A 21395-nucleotide genomic window follows, 5' to 3' on the forward strand; every position below is an offset into this window, starting at 1 on the left:
GCTGGCTCGACTTGCCCGGCCAAGCAGGGGGCCCAGCTCTTGGGGTGCCCTGCGGCCATCTGGGCACACAGGGGCTGCTCCCCCTGCACCAGGGAAATCAGGTTGAACTGCCCTCATTTCCAGCCAACCCTGTAATTAGTGCTCGACCCATGCTGGCGAGCAGGATCTGGCCCTGGGAAGGAGCTGTGGTCACCTCGGGGTGTGAAGCAGGAACTGGCTGAGCCTGGAAAACTCATCTCACACCTGGCCGGCGAGCAGGCATCGCTGTCCGGGGCTCACCATCCATCTGCGTGTGTTCCCCCTGTTTTCCCTTCTACTTCCATTGCATGTGGTGCTGCCCCAGGGCTCGGGATGCTTTTGCAAAGGGCAATTCAGCCCCGTGGGGACCCCGTCTGCAGGCATGGATCCATCTGCAAGGGTTTTTCTACCCCCCGAGTGATGCCCAAATCCCAGATCCCTCCTTCCAAGGTGGCTGCGATGGGAACGAGCACCCTCCAGCCCGAGGACAGGGGGCTCACCACCACCTGGCCCTCTCCTCAAAAGCCCGCAGGGGCTTTGTCACCCTTTCTGGGAATGGCCTTGACTGTGGGGACCCCACAGTGGTGACTCAGTGATGTCGGGGGCTGTGAAACAGGCCTGGGATGGTTTGGGAGACACCTCCACGCAGCCCTGCCAAGCCCAGCTGCCCCAGGGAGCCTGTTGGGGGAACAAGCCACGGCAGCATCTGGGCTTTGTGTGGCAGCCGACCTGTCGGGCAGGTTTCCCGGAGCAGCGAGCCAAGCCAGAGAGAACCATCTGGGGCTGGGCATGCCTCTCCACCCACTCGCAGGCTGACGGAGCCCCCCAGCTCTCTCCTCACCGCCAAAATCATGCGGGCGGCTGGGTTGCTGCTGGCTTGGGCACTGCTGCATCCCACTGGCACCCAGCAATGCCATCTTGCCAGCCCTGGCGGCGTCCTCCGCTTCACTGACACGCACGCTGAGATTCGGGTGCCGGCGCTGCACCGGGTACCCAGCTCGCTCGATCCGCTCTATGGCCTTGTCTGGCGCTGCCTGGACCTCATCCAGCAAAACCCCCTGCCCACAGGTGAGCCCTGAGCTGGGGTGCCGGGACCACCGGGGTTTTGCCTACTGTAATTCCCATGTCCAGAGCTGCTCGGGGCGGTCTGAGCCACTTCATGGAGGGGGATGCTGCCTCCGTCCCGGTCCCGCTGCCCAGGGAGGTTTGGGGGTGCATTGAGTGGGACCTCTTTTACCAGCACTATGGTTTCTTTTGCAGAGCTTCTCAAGACAGCCCTGAATGATCCCAGCTCGGTGCGGACATCGCAGGTGAGCCAGGACGTGGGGCAGAGGATCCCACAGGGATGACACCCACCTGGGCACACGGAGCGCTCCAAAAACTGGGTGCATCGGTGCTGACTGGGCTCTCCCGTCACGTAGGTGGTGCAGTATGAGCTGGGCTACGTCATCTGCGCCGCGGTGGCTCTGCTTTTCACTGTGGCCGTGCCAGTGGCCGGGATGTGCTTCTGCTACTGTCGGAGTCGCCGGCGGTGCGGGGGCCGCCTGCGTGCTCACCGGCGCTCACTGGGCTGCCGCCGCCACTGCCTGCTGGCCTGCCTGTCCCTTACCTCCCTCATCATCCTGTGAGTCCCCCTCGCCCCAGGGTGGGGGGAACTGTGTCCCATGGGAACGGGGCTGGGGGGCTCTACCGGGCAGCCCCATCACCGCCTGCTTGTCCCTGGTAGGACCAGCGTCATCTGCGCCTTTGTCACCAGCCAGCAGGTGAAGGGGCAGATGGAGCCGGGGCTGGGGGCCGTGCCGGCCACCCTGCGCACCCTGCGGCAGCACATCACCAACATCCCCCAGGTGGGTTCCCGAGTGGCCTCCCCTGGTGCAGGGTGCAGCCCAGCGATGGCTGCGTTTCCCTCACGGAGTAGTTTGGGAGGCGGGAGGAAGTGGTGCGGCTGCATTAAAAATGTATTTTGAATGGCAATGTGGGGCTTCCCCCCCTCCTGGTGGCTGCAACCTCCAGCCAACCAGCTCCTCTCTCCTGGCAGGGGGTGCAGATGGTGGTAGACCGGTTCAAGGTGCCCAGACAGCAGATAATCTCCGATCTGGGTGGTAAGCACTGTGCAGGGCACTGGCAGGCCCCATCTGGAGCTTCTCACTGGGATAAGATGCTGACAGGGTGCCCGATGCCTTGCAGGGCTCAGCCGGAGCGTGGGGCTCTCCATCCATGCACAGCTGAAGGCAATGACCTATGCAGCGCTGGCGGACCTGCAGGACAGGGCTGGAGGTACGGCCAAGTGCGGCTCTCACCGGGGCCAGTGCCGAAGCCTCGCCAGAGAGCCGGGGTGGCTGAGCGGAGCAGCGTGAACTAGCCCTGGGCTTTCTCTTTAAGACCTACAGACCTCGCTGCACCATTTACAGATTCTCGACAAGACGGCGTGGGCGCTGGCATCGGCGCGGGCCGAGCTGGAGCCCGCGCTGCAGGAACGGCGACGGCGCGTGGTCGCGCTGCTGGACGACCCGCGCTGCACCTCCTGCGCCAGCGTCCTGGGCAGGGCACAGAGCCTGGAGCTGGGTGCTGACTACAGCAAGGTGGGACGGGGTGCTGGCCCCCCACCATCACCACCACCACCTCTCCAGCAGCCCTGAGGCTCACGGATTGCTTCTTTCACCCCAAGGTGCCGTCAGTGGAGAAGGTTTTGAAGGCACTGGCCGGTCTGCCCCGAAGCGACTTTGCGGAGATGATTCGCCAGGTTGGGGGGGGTCAGGGTGCAGCGGTGGGGGTCTGGTGCCTGTGGGCAGCCCCAGCCGAGCTGCTCAGCCCCCCCTCTTTCCCCACAGGGCAATGGCACCTTCAACTCCATCCCGGAGCTGGCTGTGGAGAGGATGGCGCAGGTCATCCAGGGTGAGTGGGACAGCTGGACCGAGTGGGGACACCCTCTGTGGGGCAAATCCCAATTTGGGGACATAGGGTGGGACGTGGGGACCATCCACCCCTCCAGCATGGCCTTGGCCCCACAGATCTGCGGGACGAGATGGCCCGTGTGACGGAGAAGGTGCAGTCCATCGCCAACAGCTTCCCACTCCCCGACTACACCCGGCCCGTCAGCGAAGCCCTGGTGAAGGCAGAGGACAGGAGCCAGCCGTACCTCAGTTGAGCAGTACAGGTGACACTGGGGAGCATGAAGGGGTGCAGGGGGTGCAGCAGAGATGGGTGCTGAGCCTCCCTCTGAGCCCCAGCTGGTGCATCAGCCCCCTATCTCGAGGCTGTGCCCTGCTGCTCTTTCCTCCAGGTGGATCGCAGGCACGGTGCTGTGCTCCATCATCCTCCTCATCCTTGCCTGCAACGTGACAGGGATGGCCCTGGGGGCATACGGGCTCTCCAAGCGGGAGGACCCGAGCGACTACGAGTGCCGAGGAGAAGCTGGAGCCAAGTTTCTCCTGGTGTAAGCATCTCTCCGGGTGCGGGAGGGGGCTATTGCCATCTCCCCCCCTCCAAAAAAAAAACGGAGGGGCAAAGCCAAGGGAGGGACTGGGAGCCAACCGAGTGGAAAGGCTTTTGAAGCCACCGCCTGCGCTGGCGGGTTTGGGAGAAACCGCTCCTCCCTGGGAGCTGGCAGCTCCCGCGCCCTGGCCCCGCTGCCCGGCACACCCCACTCTCATGGGCCCTTCCCAGGCAGGCCGGCATGCCCAGGCGCAGGAGGGAGCCGCGGGGCTGCAGCTGTTGGGGCAGGTCCCCACAAGCCTTTCTGCCCGCTCGGGTCTGCAAAGCTGCCACCAGCACCTCCCCTCCCTCTTTCAGCGGTGTAGGCCTGGCTTTCCTGTTCTCCTGGCTCCTCATCCTCCTGGTTTTCGCCACCTTCCTGGTTGGGGGCAACATCCAGACACTGGTTTGCAGGAATTGGGTCAACCAGGAGATTTATAAGGTGGGTGACCACGCATCTACCCATCACTCCATAAATGGTGCTTGTGTCCACCAAAATGCCTCCAAATGCTCTGCATCCTCTCCCTAAACCCGTTCAGAAAAGCCCCATCCTAAACCAGAAGATTAAGTTTAGGATTAGGTCCTTGGATTTGCATCAGCAGTGGGGAATTGCCCTTGTGCTGTTAATTTGCTCGAGGCGATGATGCTCCTACCTGCAGAACCCCTGTCCTCCAGGTGTTTGGGGATCCCTGGGGTGCTTGGGGCTGGTGGCATGCTGTGATGGGGCTGGGAGCAGGGTTGGGAATGGGATCAGGGCTTGTCCCGTGTCTGTGCACACACAGGCAAATCTCTGAACGGGGCTGTCTGCTGTTTTCCCTCCGAACACCACCCGACAAGGCTCTGCAATGGGGATCATACAAATAAAGGCAAGATTAGCTCTGGCTGGGATGGGGTACACCAGGACGCACCTGCGAGGGCACAGCACCCCCAAAATCATTGCTGGGAATGCTTGTGCCTGACCCTGACCCTCTTTTTCCTCCCATTTGGCCCAGTTCATTGACACCCCTGGCAACCTGCCTCCATCCATGAACATCACCCAGCAGCTCAACCTCAGGAGGGACTCCAACCTCAGCGCTACATACCGGTGGGTGCTGCAGGAGCCCACCTCTGCCCCTGTACATCGGAGGGCTAATTTGGGGTCACTCCACCCACATCCCTTTGCCTTCCAGGGAGTGCAAAAGCGGCGCGGGGCTGTGGGAGGTGCTGCAGCTCGAGAGGTCCTACGACCTGGATGAGCATCTAAAAACCCCCAAGGTGAGGGCTGGCTTCAGCCAGAGCTTCTGGTAACGGTGTGAGCACGAGCTTTACTGGGGTTACTGGGATGGAGATGCCTGGCCCCAACCCCACAGCATCCCCTGTGTCTCGCCCCCACAGTACACGGCCAATTTCCAAAAACGCTTGGGCGACTTCACGGCGCGCCTGGGTGACGTGCGGCTCCTCCGCAGCGAGGGCAGGCAGGACCTGGAGACCTTTGCCCGCAGCGGGGTGGATGAGGTGGACTACAGGCGCTTCCAGGAGGAGGTGAGGGGATGCTCGCGGGGAGCTGGTCCCTGCTGTGGCTGGCAGGATGCGGCCCAGCCACACCGGGGCCGGCTTCCAGGGTTGGATTTCAGGCAGCTGCCAACTCCATCTTCCCCCAGATGAAAAACCCTGTGGTGCAGACCAGCCTCCCTGGCTTGGCAAGGAGCCTCGAGGGGCTGCAGAAAATGCAGGTGAGTGGCGGGGCGGGTGGTGGGGGCTGCCTGTGTGCCCACAGGCACGTCCTCACCCTGCTGTCCCACCGCAGAGGAACAGCACAGTGGCAGGGCGGCTGGCTGCTGAGGCCCAGGCCCTGTGGCAGATGCAAAACTCCACGGTGCAATCGCAGGAGGCTTTGGTGGTGAGTCTATGCTGAGCTGGTGGCTCGCGGTGCTGCTGGCGTTTGCCCAGTGGTGTGCCCGTGAAAGGTGCAACAGGGCTTTTGCACCCTTCTCACCTCCCTGTCCCACAGGCAAAGCTGGGGGAAAGCGTCCTGTTCCTCTCCCGCTTGGCACCACACCTCCAGGTACTTGCGCGGTTTCTTTCAGCTCTGAAAAATATGTGGTGCCCTATGGGTCCCGCCTGTCAGGGCTGCAGAAAGCCGGTTACAGGGTGATGGAAGAGCCAGGAAAAATGCCATGCGGGGAGGATCGGTCTCCTTTAGTGATCAGATTTGCTGCTGCAAATCAGAAATCCCCCTGCAGCACTCAGGACATTTCAGTGTCACCAGCAGAGACGTCCCACGGTGTTTAATCTTGCCCACTCCCTGCCAGGGGGTTTCTCGGCTCGTGGCAGGTCCCTCTTTCCCTGCCCTTCAGCAACCAGACCCAATTTGATGCTTGGCAAGTGCACAATGCTGCACGCCCTGCTCCTGGCACCCCCAGGGCAACTGTCCTGCTGCTCTGTGCTCTAAGGACGCTCTGCCCTTCCTGTGCTTCCTCAGGAGCGGGTGAAGACAACACTGGCCACCACAGCCTCAGTGGAAGCCCGGCTGCCTGTGCAAGCCCAGCAGATCCTCCGGCAGGTGAGCTGGGGCTGAATTAGCCCTCGGGGGTTACAAAATTCCCCACAGCCAGAATGAAAGAGTGAGAATGGGGCACTGCAAGAGGGAAAGGGGCACTTACAGCCTCCAGCCCTCGTTTCCAAGCTCAACATTGGCCCAGAGCTGGTTGGAGCGGGGCTGGAGCTGGGCTGGGAAGCACAGTGCTTGCCCTCCATGCTGCCTTCCCTCTGCCCAGGAGATCGGCTGCTTCACGAGGAAGGAGCTGCGGTACTTCACGCAGTACCTGAACTGGGTCAGGCAGACGGTAGGTGCTCACCTTCGCCACAGAGGGATTCTCTGGGGCCGGGAGTCCCCATGGATGCTGCATGCAAGCCCCTTGCTGAGCCGAGGCAACAAGATGCATCCCCCCACGCCAGGAGTGGGTTTACGCCTTGTCTCCACTTCTTGTTCCAGCTGAGGGAGGATGTGGCTTCATGCCAGCCGCTCGCCACAGCCCTGGACAATGGGCGGGTGATCCTGTGTGACCGCATCGCTGATCCCTGGGTAAGGATCCTGTCCCTGTCCCTGTCCCTGCACGGGGGTCCAGTGGGGACCTGCATGGTGCAGCATCCCACCACCAAACAACACAAATTCAGGACAGCCAGGGCCAATAGCCAGCCCTGACACCCCCACGCCACCAGGACCAGCCACTGCAAGGCTCCCCAAACCCCTCCAGAGCCTGGGGGCTGCCTCTCTCCACATAGCTCAGCAGGGACCCCTGTGCTCTCTTCTTGCAGAATGCTTTCTGGTTCAGCCTGGGATGCTGCACCTTCTTCCTCATCCCCAACATCATCTTCTCCATCAGGCTTACCAAACACTTCCGCCCCATCCGCAACCGGCTCATGTAAGCGGCAGGCATAAGGTGGGCAGGCGGGCTGCCTGGGGTGGGAGGACACAGGGAGGAGAGATGTGGGCTCCTCCTTGACCCCCCGATGTTTTCTCCTTCTTCTGCAGCTCCACAGGTTCAGAGGAGACCTGTCCCTTCCGCATCCCCCGTGTCACGGTGCTCAAGCTCTAGGACGGGGGTCTGCCGGGTATGGCGGCATGCCCTGCACCCCAGGAACTCCTGTCAAACTTGTGCCCAAGCACTGCAGGGCTCCAGGTCCCTCCAACATCTTGCAGGGCTCTGGGTCCTTCTGACGTCTCTTCCTCGGTGTCTTTCAAGGTCTGAGCATGCTTCCCGGGCACGGGGCACTCATCTCCATGCACCATGGGGCTCCAGGTTTCTCCAATGTCTCTTCCTCGGCCACCTTTGGGGTCTGAGCACCCGTCAGGGATGCTTCCAGAGCCCGGCTGATCCAGGGTGCAGGGGAAGGTTCCCCGCAGCTCCCACTAACCACCGGCGTACCCCTCGCAGACCCCCCAGGGAAGGACGCCCGCCTGCTGCCCCACGACGCTTCCCCATGCCCGGGACCCCCAGGGCAGTGGGCACATTAAAGTCCTCCCCAGCCAAACCTACCACCGCCTGCTTTGTTTCGCGGCCACCATCTCCCCCCCTTTTCCACAGGGTACCCCTTGAGGCCTGGGGGTGGGTGGCAGCCCCGAGGGGAAGAAGGTCCGGCTCGGCCCACCCGCTCCCGCAGGCCTCGAAGGCACTGGGGCCAGGGACCGGGGCCTGCCCTGTAGGCTGTGCCAGGCCGGGCTGGGGGCAAGGCCGCAGCCGATGAGCCGGTGGGGCTGAGGGGAGGCCTCGGCTAGGGGAGTGCCAGGGCCCGGGGGAGCTCCGGGGCCGGGCCCTGAGGAGGCGGCTGGGCCAGGGCCTGGCTACCGGCACTGGGCCCACGGGACCGCCATTTCCAGCCCCCCAGAGACCCAGCACACATAACCCCACTCCCACCGCAGGGCTGGGGGGCCCTCCTGGCCCTCAGGGTGCTGTTAATTAAAGCTTAATTAGAGGTGGGGTCTCAGGGGCAAAACTGCAGGTTAAGGGGGCGGGGGGTACACAGCAGGTAATTTCTGGCTCGCCCCCCTTCTCCCAAGGAAGCCCAGGCAGGGCTGTTGACTCCCAGTTTATAGCATGGATGGCTTTACGTCATGCTTTTCATTCATATCCTTCAGCCCCTGACTTCAAAGCACTTTGTCCAACTAGCAAATTATTTACAAAAATCTATACAGGAGTTAACAGATCAGCCCCTTCCAAGCGAACGAGGATTTCCCAGTCTTTCCCTCACCGAAATACTCTCTGTTTGCTAACCAACAGAGAAATGCCCCGGTTTTATGCATTATTAAAAGGCTATTGCTACCCACACTCAGCAATAATGCATAAAATACCTGGTTTATGCATTATTTAGGTTACTGCTGCCTAGAGCCAGCTGGTTTTATGCACTATTTGCCTGCAGAGGTCAGCATTGCAAAGGCTTTTTGCAAAAGGGATTTGGGGAGCTGAAGCCCAAAGGAGGATTTCTGCAGGAACCCCCACGCCCAGGGATGTCCTCAGCCCATCTGGAAACTACCCAGTGGTGTCTTCTGCAAAAATCAGCTTTAAAGTGGAGTATTTTGTGGTCAGAGGAAGGGTGGTGGTGGGGAGAGCCAGGCGTGCAGAGAAGTGATGTTGGTACCTGGGATTCAATCAGAAAATATGTTCATGACTCTTCTGCTCCCAGCTGGGCATATTTTGAAGGCTTACAGTCCTGATGTTCTGAGATAATTAAAAGGGAAAGGTCTGCCATTTTTATAAGCCCCTCTCAACTGTAGTACTACATTTTAAATAAAATACCCACTATGTGGTGCAGAAGAGCAAGCAGATTATCTACTTTAAACGGTAAGTAACATAAATGCAATAATATTTGTTTAGCTGATCCATTGATTAAAAATGCTACAAGTTTGCGAACAAATGAGCCAAATTTAGCTGGCTCTTCTTCCTAAAGTTATTTCTTGTAGCTGGGTCACAATAAATATCAGATAAGCAATGAATAACAGAGGAATTCACCCCAAAATAGATGCGTATTATAAATATGTGTGTTCACCACTGCCATATCTCTGTTCCCTGCCTGGGAGATAGGTGGATTAAAAATGTGAGCAGTTGCATCTCTGAGTTAATAGTAAATCAACAATAAATAATGGAGACAGTTGTCCTGAACCAACCAGATGGCACTTTATTTTTTAGAAAAAAAAAAAAAAAAAAAGAGGACATAACTGAATAATGATTCCTCACCCAAAGCAAGATCATAGTTTATGGTTAACCTCCAATCCCTCCCCAAAGGGACCCTCGCATAGGCCGACTCTCCTGGTTTCAGCTGGGATAATTTTCTTCCTAGTAGCTGGTGTAGTGCTGTGTTTTGGATTTAGGATGAGAATAATGTTGATGATAACACACTGATGTTTTGGTTCTTGCTGAGTAGAGTTTACACTGGTCAAGGACTTTTCAGCTTCCCATGCTCTGCCAGGTGCACAAGAAGCTGGGAGGGGGCACAGCCAGGACAGCTGACCCAGACTGGCCCAAGGGCTATTCCATACCGTATGGCGTCATGCCCAGTATATAAACTGGGGGGAGTTGGCCAGGGGGGAAGCGATCGCTGCTCGGGGACGTGCTGGTCATTGGTCAGTGGGTGGTAAGCAATTGCATTGTCTATCACAGGATCAAACATGGGCCTGGCAAAGAGCAAAGTCAGGACCCTGAACTTTAGAAAAGTAAAATTTCAACTGTTTAAAGATTTAATGGATGAGATCCCCTGGGAAACTGTCCTTAAGGACAAAGGAACGGAACAGAGCTGGCAACTCTTTAAGGACACTTTTCTTAGAGCACAAGAGCTCTCCATCCCCCTGTGTAAGAAATCAGGCAGGGCAAGAAGGAAACCGGTGTGGCTGAGCAAGGACCTCCTCCTCCATCTAAGGCGTAAGAAGGAAATGCACAGCCAGTGGAAGCAGGGACACGTAGCTTGGGGAGAGCACAGGGAAATGGCTAGGACATGTAGGGCTGGGATCAGGAAGGCCAAGGCACAGATGGAACAGAAATTGGCAAGGGATGTGAAGAATAATAAGAAGGGGTTCCGTAAGTACATGAGTCAGAAAAGAAAGGCCAAAGGAGAATGTCCCCCCTCTGATAGACATGAATGGGGAACTGGTAACAATGGATATGGAGAAGGCTGAGGTGCTCAACAAGTTCTTCGTCTTGGTCTTCACTGGCAGCCAGGCTCCCTGCACCTACCAGGTACCAGAACCTCTAGGAGAGGGCTGGGGGAGTGAAGGCCCTCCCACTGTAAGCGAAGAGCAAGTTTGAGACCACCTGATAAAACTAAACAAACAAAAGTCTATGGGACCTGATGACATACACCCCAGGGTCCTAAGGGAACTGGCTGATGTGGTTGCAAGACTCCTCTCCATCATATTTGAAAAGTCACGGTGGTCAGGTGAGGTCCCCGGTGACTGGAAAAAGGGTAACATTACTCTTATTTTTAAAAAGGGTAGGAAGGAGGACCCGGGGAATTACAGACCGGTGACCCTCACCTCTGTGCCTGGGAAGATCATGGAACGGATCCTCATGGAAGCAATATTAATGCACATGCAAGACAAGGAGGTGATCTGAGTAAGCCAGCATGGATTCACCAAGGGAAAATCGTGCCTGACCAATCTGGTGGCGTTCTATGATGGAGTCACTGCAACAGTCAACAAGGGAAGACCGATTGATGTCATCTACCTAGACTTCTGTAAAGCTTTTCACACAGTCCCACATGATATCCTTATTTCTAAATTAGAGAGATATGGATTTGAAGGGTGGACTATTTGATGGATAAGAAATTGGCTGGATGGACGTATCCAGAGAGTTGTGGTCAATGGCTCTATGTCCAGGTGGAGACCGGTGACGAGTGGTGTCCCTCAGGGCTCTGTCTTGGGACTGGTGCTTTTCAATATCTTTATTAATGACATAGACAGTGGGAGAGAGTGCACCCTCAGCAAGTTTGCAGATGACACGAAGCTGAGTGGTGCAGTTGACACACCTGAAGGATGGGATGCCATCCAGGGAGACCTGGACAAGCTGGAGAAGCGGGCCCATATGAACTGAACGAGGTTCAACAAGTCCCAGTGTAAAGTCCTGCACCTGGGTCAAGGCAATCCCAGACATGAGTACAGACTGGGAGAAGAATTCATTGAGAGCAGCCATGCAGAGAAGGACTTGGGGGTCCTGGTGGATGAGAAGCTGGACATGAGCCAGCAATGTGTACTCGCAGCCCAGAAAGCTAACCGTATCCTGGGCTGCATCAAAAGAATCGTGATTCTCCCCCTCCACTCTGCCCTTGTGAGACCCCACCTGGAATACTGCATCCAACTCTGGAGCCCTCAACATAAGAAAGATGTGGACCTTTTAGAACGGGTCCAGAGGAGGCCACAAAGATGATCAGAGGGCTGGAGCACCTCTGCTGTGAAGACAGGCTGAGGGAGTTGGGGTTGTTCAGCCTGGAGAAGAGAAGGCTCTGGTGAGACCTTATAGTGGCCTTCCAATACTTAAAGGGGGCTTATATAAAAGAGGGGGAGAGACTCTTTGTAAGGACAGATAGGAATAGGACAAGGCGGAATGGTTTCAAACTGAAAGAGGGGAAATTTAGATTAGATGTTAGGAAAAAATTCTTTACTCAGAGCGTGGTGAGGCACTGGATCAGGTTGCCCGGAGAGGTTGTGGACGCCCCGTCCCTGGCAGGGTTCAAGGCCAGGTTGGACGGGGCCCTGAGCAGCCTGGTCTGGTGGGTGGTGTCCCTGCCCATGGCAGGGGGGCTGGAGTCAGATATCTTGAAGGTCCATTCCAGCCCAAGCCGTTCTATGATTCTATGATTCTATGATCACTTGCTTTGTTTATTATTATTACTACTACTACTACTACTACTACCACCATTCTATTTCATTTTACTTCAATTATTAAACTGTTCTTATCTCAACCCATGAGTTTTCTCACTTTTACCCTTCCGATTCTCTCCCCCATCCCACCGGGGAAGGGAGAGTGAGTGAGCAGCTGTGTGGTGCTTAGTTGCTGGCTGGGGTTAAACCACGAGACCGACACACCTTCCCTCTGCTTGATTACTTGTATTGATAAATAAAAGACTGAAATTAGCTCATTTCCAGCTCCTGGATGTGTGGGGTTTTTTTTAATGAAAAGTGGTTATCATCTCCTCCATCAGAGTTTTTTTTTTTTCTGTCTCAGTTTGTCTGGGATCCGTGTTCTGTGCACTTATAAGGACTTAACTAAACTGGTGTTGGTTAAACCACTTCCCTTCTCAAACCTTCCTCTCTTGAAATTCAACTCCTGCGACACCTCATCTAGCACACCTTCCTCGTGCTCTACCTACTGACCCTGAGAAGTATCTATAATTAAGATATATAAGATCAATAATTCAAAGGGCTGGAGGGCAGTGGCATTGTTGGCTCTCCCTTGCTGGGCTGGGTCTGTGGCAGAGAGCCAGGAGCTCTGCTCAGCCCATTTGCGGTTCCCCAGCAACACCTATTTCAAGACATAGATCTCTCTTCTCTATTCCCGGAACTAAGGAGAAATACAGGAAAAGCGCTTGCAGCCAATTCTGCCAGAATCAGCCTATTTCTGGAATTAAAATAATATCCAGGTTTACTATTGTTATTTCATTCCCTTTTTTTTTTTCCTCCCCATTTTTCAAGGAATACCAGCCTCCTTTTTTCTCCAGAAAAAGGATCTGCAACCTCATCCATCTGCTTTTCTCATCGTCCCCTGAAAACAGTTCAGAAAGCTTAGATACAAAACAGCTGCCATGAAGAATTGTTCAAAACTTCATTCCCATCCTGGTCCCCAAAATGTTCATTTTAAAGCTATTTGTTCAGAAGAGCTCCAGCGATTAGTAAGGGAGCAATAAGACCCCAATTCTCAGCTTTATTTCATTTAATCTCAACCAAGGAGTTGATGTAATTATATCAAACTTTCCTTTTTTTTGAGCAATGGATGACCTAATGAATCCTTAGCAGAATAACCCAAGCTCCCAAACAGGCTAAGCTTTGTGAGAAATCAAGTCCCAGAGGCTTTGCTCCAGCTTCCTTTATTTTTAACATGACAAGATCCTTGGGTCATTGCTACCACAAAAATATTTTGGATGGCACAGATGTTTCAGGCCAGAATATGGACAAGAAAACACCTTGGGAAAAATAAACTGTGTTGTATTATTAGTGCTAGTTATTATTTGCTGTTTAACAGCTGCGGATGGGGCTTTGCTTGCAGGAAGCCTCCTTGCGCTGAGCCTGGTGTGAACGATTTGCCCAGTGTCCCCCCAGCTCAGGATAAACAGACGCTCCCGACCCACCGCTGTAAATGCAAAACTAATTTCCTCTGGTTTCTGTACTTTGATCATTGTTCCCTCCCTAGAGCCTTGTTGGGCTTGCTGAGAAACGCACTGAAAAACAAGCCAAAGGCCAAGGTTGCTGGAGCTGCTGGGAAAAGGGAACATTAAGAGTTGTGTAGTTCAACCAGACGCAGCTTTAGGGATAACTGAAGAGAGAAAAAAAATCTCTTTGCCCATCACTGGAGCAAAACACCATTGCCCAAGCTGGGGTTTGTCCTCTGGTGCTGCTCCCACGCATGGGCTCATAGCAGGGTTTATATTCATCATCTTATAAACCATTTTCCTCCATCCTCTCTAAGCATCGCGAGATAAAATGCTTTGCAGCTTGTGCTTGACACCTCTGTTTTTTTGCTCTTGGTGGCACAGAGATCACAAAAACCTCAAGCCCTGAAAAGCCTGTGGGCTTCTTCCCTTGTAATTCAAGCCCTCTGCACAGATTTAACATGACTTTTACTGCTTTCTCCACGCAGGCTGCAAGCCACGCCATTAGCACCGCGTTGGGAGTTACTTTGGAAAAGTTAAGGAGATAAAATTAAGGAGAAATCCTTTAGGGGAGTTGTTGGCTCTGGCATCTCTGCTCAGCCCCTAAAGCTAGCACATCTCAGCTCCAGGCTGTATTGACTAGGTAGTCCTATTGTGAATAATCTTTGCTGTTGTTTACAAAAAATATTGCTAGCTGGGGGAAAAAAACTCATTTCAAAACGCTTCCTTCTCCACACCCTGGTCAAAACTCAACTTCCTACACAGCTTTATTTCTTAGGCTGGCCATTCTCATAGGATAACCTTGGGTCAGAAGCAGGAATATTATCTGGGGTTTTCAATTGCTTTGGTTAAGGGCGAGTAAAAAAACCTGAGCCTCATCTGAGTACATCATGCACTTGTACCCCAGTGCATGTGCTGTAGAAATACCTTAGGGGGGATGCTACAAAGCTCAGTTTTTCATAAATAAAAACATTTGTAATCTCAGCTGCCTTCAAGCTCCGGCTAAAAACCAGCTGTCATCCCTGGAGATAAACCTCTTGGATGATCCCAAGCATTACTTATTTACACCAGCCAAGAGAGAGCGTGCAGCATTTAAGCTAACAACGCCGTTCCTACATCACTTGCATCCCCTCTGCTCAGTGCTGAGGTAGCCATGGAGATGACTACGGAGAGCGTCGTGCCCATGACAACTCTGCATGAGCATCTTGAGCATCTTCAGAGCAGTCTTGTCTCTCCCCGGGCTTTTCCTCGCTCCAGATGGTGACTATTGGCTTGTTCTTGCTCCCACACAGGCAATGGTAAAGCTTCCCCCCATCAGCAGCTCCCCTTCCAAGATAAAAGGGCAAAGAATTAAACATATGGAGCAATTTGGCATATAATGCCTGAATATTTGGTATATAATGTCTCTTTGGTATATAATGTCATTCTGATCCTCAGCATAAGCTTCATAAAGAGCTTTAGGGGAAAGAAAAGCTTTGGACTGTCACACGCGATCTTGGGTTGACATCCCAGCTGGAAGATGCTCCAAAATGGGTGGAAAGGTGCACATCACATGGGAAACTGTTTCAATAGATTAAAAACCCTAATGGCTAAAAACCTGGCCTGATTTCCCCCGTGGGCACACATTTCCCAAGCCCAGTTCATCTTTGCTTATTCTCATTTACACCTGGAGAAAAAGGGGATGAAACCCCATACAGCCAGCCCCGGCCTTGGGAACCCTTTATATGGAAGGGGAAGGGAAAATCAGGGTGGAAATGTACTCACCGGCTCAGCTAAGAGGATTTGCATGACTATTTTGTGAGTGAGTTGGGTTTAATAATCTCATCCTCACCGAGCACGTGAGTTAGAAACCAAGTCATGAGATGCAAAAGCTCGATTTGTTCTCATGTGAATAAACAAGGTGAAGACCCGGACAAAAATTATGTATATAAAAGAAAAACATATAGCTAAGAGAAAAATGTAACAGTTCTTTTAAATATTTCTCCATCTCCAACCTGGTCCTTGTTGCAGTCATCTTGACTTTTCTTTTTTTTTATTAAAAATCAAACAATTGTCTGTATATCTTGGGGTTCAGCTTTCCCCATCTCACCCCACAGCCCCTTTTCCCACCAGGAAAACTGATTTCTCCTGCCCCTTTCCCAATGCAACCCAGCCAGGAATCCACAGGGAGCCTCAAGGACCATGGCATTATACCTCCACCCATCAGACCTCCAAAAGAAGATGCTCCTGCCCGTGGCTCCGCTTGGGGAATACAACATTTAAATACGTCAGCCAGGATTTTGGCATGCTCCTACAAGCTCTCGGCATGCAGCTGACGCATTCCAGGATAGGAGCAATTCCCCAAAGTGGGATCCGAGGCTGGCATAGATGACTGATGTAAAAACAATGAAAATGGGAGCGCCTGCACCCATCCCGGGTGTGCCCTGGCTTATTTTTAAGAAGGTGACCTCAGCGCAGCCACGTTATGTCATGCAATATGCTTACGCCACTGCTCTGATCTCTGAAAGTCTTCTGAGGGGATTGCAAGTTAAAAATAAATTGGAGAGAGGCAAAGGAAAGCCTCCCAGTGAGTCATATATTACAAGCCCTGCTGCGAGGAAAAAAAATTACAGATATTCAGCTTTTCCTGCAAAGGAGCCAGCTGGGGGGTATTGCACTGCTTGGAGAAGTTTATGGGAAGCTGGATTATAGCATCACTGGGAAAGTATTTGTTCCTGCAGCTTTATGGAGGGTCATCATGTTTTAAAAGAGCCCGAACACCAGGCTGTCCTCGTCTGTCCGAAAAACAGGAGATTTATTGATACGAAAGGGCACAAGGAGCCCTTTCTGTGACGGGTTACGGCTCTTCCCCTCACTCATTCTCCCGGACACAGCAGCAAATTGTTCAGCCCGGAGGCACAAACACAGTGTGTCCCACAGTGGCTGCTCCCAAGGCACAGGGACAAGTTATTTTTAAACCAAATGCTGGGCTGAAAACAAATCGGACAGCAAACATCTTCCTTGAACAAGTGTGACTGACTTCTCTCATTTCCCATAAATTAATCCAGCAGGCAGCAGGGGGGCCCAAATACCCCAAATTGGGGTTTTTTTCCCCCTTCAAAGTACTTTTATTATCAGTGTTTATTCCAAAATGAAAAAGTATTTCCAAAAAAGGCTTTTTTGTTTGTTTGTTTGTTTGTTTGTTTGTTTTTAATAAAAGCTGTTATTTTACCTTCTAGTGCACCTGGGTGATGCCACCAACCCTGGGAGGTGTTAAAGGCACACTTTTGGGAGCTGTGTCCCATGCAGGTTATCTTCTAAAGATGCAGTGCATCATTGGGAAGGCATCAGCCCTCGGCCAGGGAGGGTCCCATCCATAAGGAGCTTACGTATGTCCCTGCCTGTAATAGCAGCTAGCACACGGGCAAAGGTTATTACACTCCTAATCAGATTGTAGCAGCTGGATGAACATTTATAGCCTTTTTAAAACAGCTGTCTAATAGTAAAGCGAAGGAGGGTGCGTGCAGCCTCCAATATTTTATATTTCAGTTGCTGCTCCATGCAGAAAAGAAATTAATATTAAATTAATTTGGCTAATCTGCTTCCTCAAGGATCTAACTTTGTCTTTGAAACACAACAAGAAAAACACTTGCCTTATTTGCTGCTTTGTCCCCCCAAAATCACCTTTCAACAGTCCCTCACTGGAACCTCCCACCAGCAGGCAGATGCCCGCAGGATCCTGTTGCCTGTGAGTCACATCTGCCAGTAGATCACATTGCAAAAAGACATCACTGGCAAGGAAAGCAGATCAACACAGAGGAGACAGACTCCTCCCCAGCATCACGGCTACGATGAGTCTCATTTACTAGAGCAGTTATAAACTGATTTATTTTTTCCATGCTAGCTTTGCACTCCTTGGATTTGCAATAGAGCTGCATCTGTCAAAAAAAAACCCCAAAAACCCTCCTGGAAGCAGCACGAGATGTTGCATGGGAAGTTTGCATTGCTTGCTGTTCCCCCTCGATGGTTCCTCTCCTGATGTTGTTTGTGCCCTTATGCGCCTCTGGGATTAGGGACTTGCTGGGACTCCTCTTCCTCACCATCACGGGTTGCGTAACTGCATGCTGATGATACTCTGGAAGTGCATGTATTTAATGTCCTGCTCCTGCCAGTTTTGCCTCCTGGTCTGTTTTCATCCACAGCAAAAGGCTAAAAATTTATATAGTCCTTTTATCTTTTCTTTTTTTTTTTTTAATTTTTACAGGAAAACTTATGGTTGTCAAGAGCAAAGGAGAAACGCCATCCGTGATCTGCGCTTTCCTCTTGTGCAGTTTAATACAGAATAATGGTGCAGGTAAAGATTTCTATGCAGCGCATGGAAAACCCCTTCTTCTACTAAAAATGGGCCCAAAATGACATTTATTTTCTCTTGGAGGGGAGCTGCCCTTCCTGGAGCCTGTAGGGCTGCGAGCCTCAGTGTAGCTTTACCCCATGCGTGCAATGAAGCCCATGCCACCAAAGAAAATGCAAACTACCCTAATAAGGCTTAAATTTTTTAATTAGACATGGGAAAATAACAACTTGACCGAGTGGCATCTTTCCTTTTTGCTGGGCAACAAGTGTTCCCAGTGCTTCCCCTCCCTGCGCTCCCATTTATTCCCCAAATTGCATTTTCTCTGCTCTCATCCAGGCAGGAGCTGAATATTACTGAGACATCTGGTTCCCAAGAAAAATCCAAAGTAGAGCATTTTCACTTAAAAGAGGCTATTCTGTGGTGAGACCAGAAAATGAAGCAAGTTCTGCAAAATGCATTTCATTAACCCTCCAAACACAGCACTTATTTCCACTTATTTTTGCCTTTGGAGGGTTTAAAGAGGTTTCCTGATAAGCTAAGCGTGATTTGAGATGGGGTGAGCTTAAGCCCAGATTTTTTGCCATCTCCAGGGAGCGAACAGTGGGATGGGGACAGGCTGTGCTACTTCATCCCTACCTCCAAACCCCACCAAATTACCCCAAAACCCCAGTAAATCTCCCACAAACTATTTTAATGCCTTCCCTTGCCTTTGCAAGCTGCAGCTAATTCTCTGACCACGTCCAGAGTTACATGAATAAAAGTGTTTTGCATGAATTAAAGAAAAAAAAAAATCAATGAGAAGCAATGAATCAGGGTCAGATGAACCCAAGTCCTCTCCCAGCTCATCATTATACCAAAGTCAGCGTTTTCCATTTGTTACGAGAAAAATCCACCCCATTAATGCTTTCTAACCTGGCACGAACCCCTGTTGCACTTAACATCCCATTATTTCCTCCGTCCTGTAGTAAAGATAAGGGCTGGCGACCGGAAGATCACGTGCTGTACGGAAAGAGTTAAGGGTCGACCCTCCCTTGTCTCCGCCCCTTATAACATGACACACCTACTGCTGGGGGTATAAAGCCCGGGTCGGCTGGAGATCTAGGGGGATAACCTTGATGTGTAGTGTTTGCTACACAGTGGTGACCCCGACGTGATCAGGCAACAGCGATGGAGCTCGCGGAACTCATAAAGGTACTAAAGTCGGTAACGACAACGGTGCTCAAGCGGGGGTTTGCGGCAAGGCGGCGCCGACCTGCTGCACGTGGTGTGCTGATGGGGCAGGAATCTCCTGGGAACGAAAAGCCAACAAGTTTAGTTTCGGAGGGGACCCAGGCTGGCTGGGAAGGAGTGGCCTGTGGGACACAGACGGAACCGTTGTTACTGGGGGCTGAGCCAACGGAGGAAGGGGAGGTGCAGGGAGACTATGGCGCAGCGGGAACAAAGGAGTCGGGAAAGGTGTTCCCGATACAAGTGGGGAGTTTAGAGCGGCCGCCCACGGAACCTTCGGCACCTCCTGCACCGGTGGATCTACCACTTCCTCAATACCCCTGGGGCGAGTTGCAACAATGTGTGGAAAGGGAGCTGACTGATAGGTTGCTGGATTGGGTCCCGGGGGCTGATGTGGGATCCCAGCAGTATCGTGAACTACGTGAAGGAAGATGGCGGGAAGGAGAAAAAGAAGGCAAAACACCTGAGGACGCCCCATTGTATCCCAGTGATCGACGAGTGCTGGACACACAGAGAGCGGAGCGCAGGACATCGAGGGGGTGGTAGGGCTCCCCCGGCACTGTCAGTGATACCTGAGCCACCAGAGGGAACCCCTATCCCTAGGGCAATGGGAAATCAAACTGGTATTCCCTCACAGTGGAGGGAGCCTGTACACGATTACCCCATGAGCTCTGATAGCAGTGAGGGCGAAGGGGGTGACGAGGGATCCTCGATTGCTGCTCATCCGCCCCCGCTTCCGAGACGGACTAACGAGGTTTCAAGGGAACTCGAGGCATTGATCAGCCGATTGAGAGGGGTGGTGGCAAATGCGGAAAGTCTTATGCCAGGGGGAATGCCGAAAGAGAGGGCAAACGGGACAGATTGGCAGATGATTGCAAAAAATTGTGTCTTGGAAGGAGTGCGATTCCAGGCCCCTCCGATTCAAGCATTTCCTATCCGAGCAGCCCCAGGTGGAGGATATGAGTGGCAACCGTTAGATGCAAAGTTGGTGAAAGAATTGGTCACAATGGTGAAAAGTCATGGATTAAATTCCCCAGAGACCCAAGTCCTATTAGACTGTGTTTTTGCAACGCCGCTTGCACCCTTGGACATCATTCAGTTGATGCGGGCCGTATTGACCCCCTCGATGATGGTATTGTTTAGGGAGGAGTGGAGGAATCGGTGCACCCAAGTTGTTATTGAGGCGCAACAGGCCAACCATCCCATGGCAGGAGTGACTTTAGAGCAGCTGATGGGTGAAGGGCAGTTCGCAACTCCTCAGGCACAGGCTCAGCGAATGCGGGGGCGCGATTTTGCTGCATCTTCGAAAGCTGCCCAGGAAGCAATACGCATCATCGCAGCTCTTGATAAAAGGGAGCCTCCATGGGTCCAAATACGGCAATCGTTAAGTGAGCCCTTCACAAAGTTTTTAGACCGGCTGCAAGCGGCGCTCCAGGTTGCTCGACTTCCTGAGCAGGCTAAGGAGGCAATATTGCTTGACTGTGCACGTACGCAAGCAAACCCACAAACTGCAGTGTTGCTAAGACAGTTACCCATAGGGACCACGCTTTCACAGATGATTCGTTATGTGCTGGAACAGGAACAGGCGCAAAGTATGCAACCGGTAGTGGCCGCAGTCCATGCGGCCTGCCGCGGCGCACGACTTATGTGCCATAGGTGTGGGGGGCAAGGACACATGGCGCGACAATGCCCTTCAAAAATAAACACCCCCGGAACAGGGGAAGGAAAGAGAGACCTACGATGCTGGCGCTGTGGGCGACTAGGCCACAGAGCTCGACAGTGCAAATCGGGGAGTCAGCAAAGGAGACCGGGCTGGGGAAACGAGAAGAGGGGATGGCTGAGGGCCGTGCCATCCCCACCTGCCCCAGTGATCAGCTCAGCAGGCCCGACGACAGCAGCGCAATGTATGGCACAGGGAGTCTCTCCTTCCCCGGGACCAGCACAGTCGCCTGCGGTCCCAATGATGCAATATCCAACTCAGCTGCCTTGGGGAGATGGGAGCGCGCAATAGAGGAGGCTGGGGATAGAGCCTCGCCGTATGTGGCACTCACCCTAAACATGACCACACGACCAGAAGTAGATATTATAGTTACCCCATGGCTCCCAGCGTTGGGGGGAACACCACGCCTCGTGTTAAGAGCCCTTTTAGATACAGGAGCGGATGTTACAGTAATCCCATCACATCTATGGCCAGATGATTGGCCACTCAAACCGAGAGGTTCGCTGCAAGGCGTGGGAGGCATGCAGACCTCGCATCAAAGCAGGAACCCAATGCAAATTATGTTGAAGGATCCGGAATCTGGACAAGCTAGGGTAGCATGGTGTAACCCTGTCATTGCTGAGTTACCCATTGTCATCTTGGGACGATGTTGCTTGCAGAAGATGAATATAGTGCTGCGTACAAATTTATCATAATGGCCACTGCCTGTGTCCGCCCATTAAAACTCACCTGGTTGACAGATAAACCAGTGTGGGTAGAGCAGTGGCCATTGACAGAGGAAAAGAGGGC

General features: G+C 53.1%; 1 protein-coding gene across 1 annotated transcript; it reads left to right on the forward strand.

Annotated features, from left to right (window-relative positions):
• Nucleotides 1–869: 869 nt before the first annotated feature.
• LOC148055084 (prominin-2-like) lies at nucleotides 870–7070 on the forward strand. The gene is given in 22 exon segments (XM_087762673.1): nucleotides 870–1086; nucleotides 1279–1328; nucleotides 1440–1642; nucleotides 1745–1865; nucleotides 2057–2120; nucleotides 2206–2295; nucleotides 2401–2600; nucleotides 2687–2787; nucleotides 2789–2913; nucleotides 3030–3169; nucleotides 3261–3454; nucleotides 3811–3934; nucleotides 4485–4576; nucleotides 4662–4746; nucleotides 4867–5013; nucleotides 5133–5204; nucleotides 5279–5536; nucleotides 5954–6034; nucleotides 6249–6317; nucleotides 6467–6556; nucleotides 6790–6896; nucleotides 7007–7070. Coding segments are annotated over 22 exon segments (2694 nt in total).
• The last annotated feature ends 14325 nt before the right edge of the window (nucleotides 7071–21395 follow it).

The sequence above is a fragment of the Nipponia nippon genome, unplaced genomic scaffold, assembly GCF_047370975.1.
Source record: "Nipponia nippon isolate SJK-2023a ecotype South Korea unplaced genomic scaffold, ASM4737097v1 scaffold_27, whole genome shotgun sequence".
Taxonomy (NCBI): domain Eukaryota; kingdom Metazoa; phylum Chordata; class Aves; order Pelecaniformes; family Threskiornithidae; genus Nipponia; species Nipponia nippon.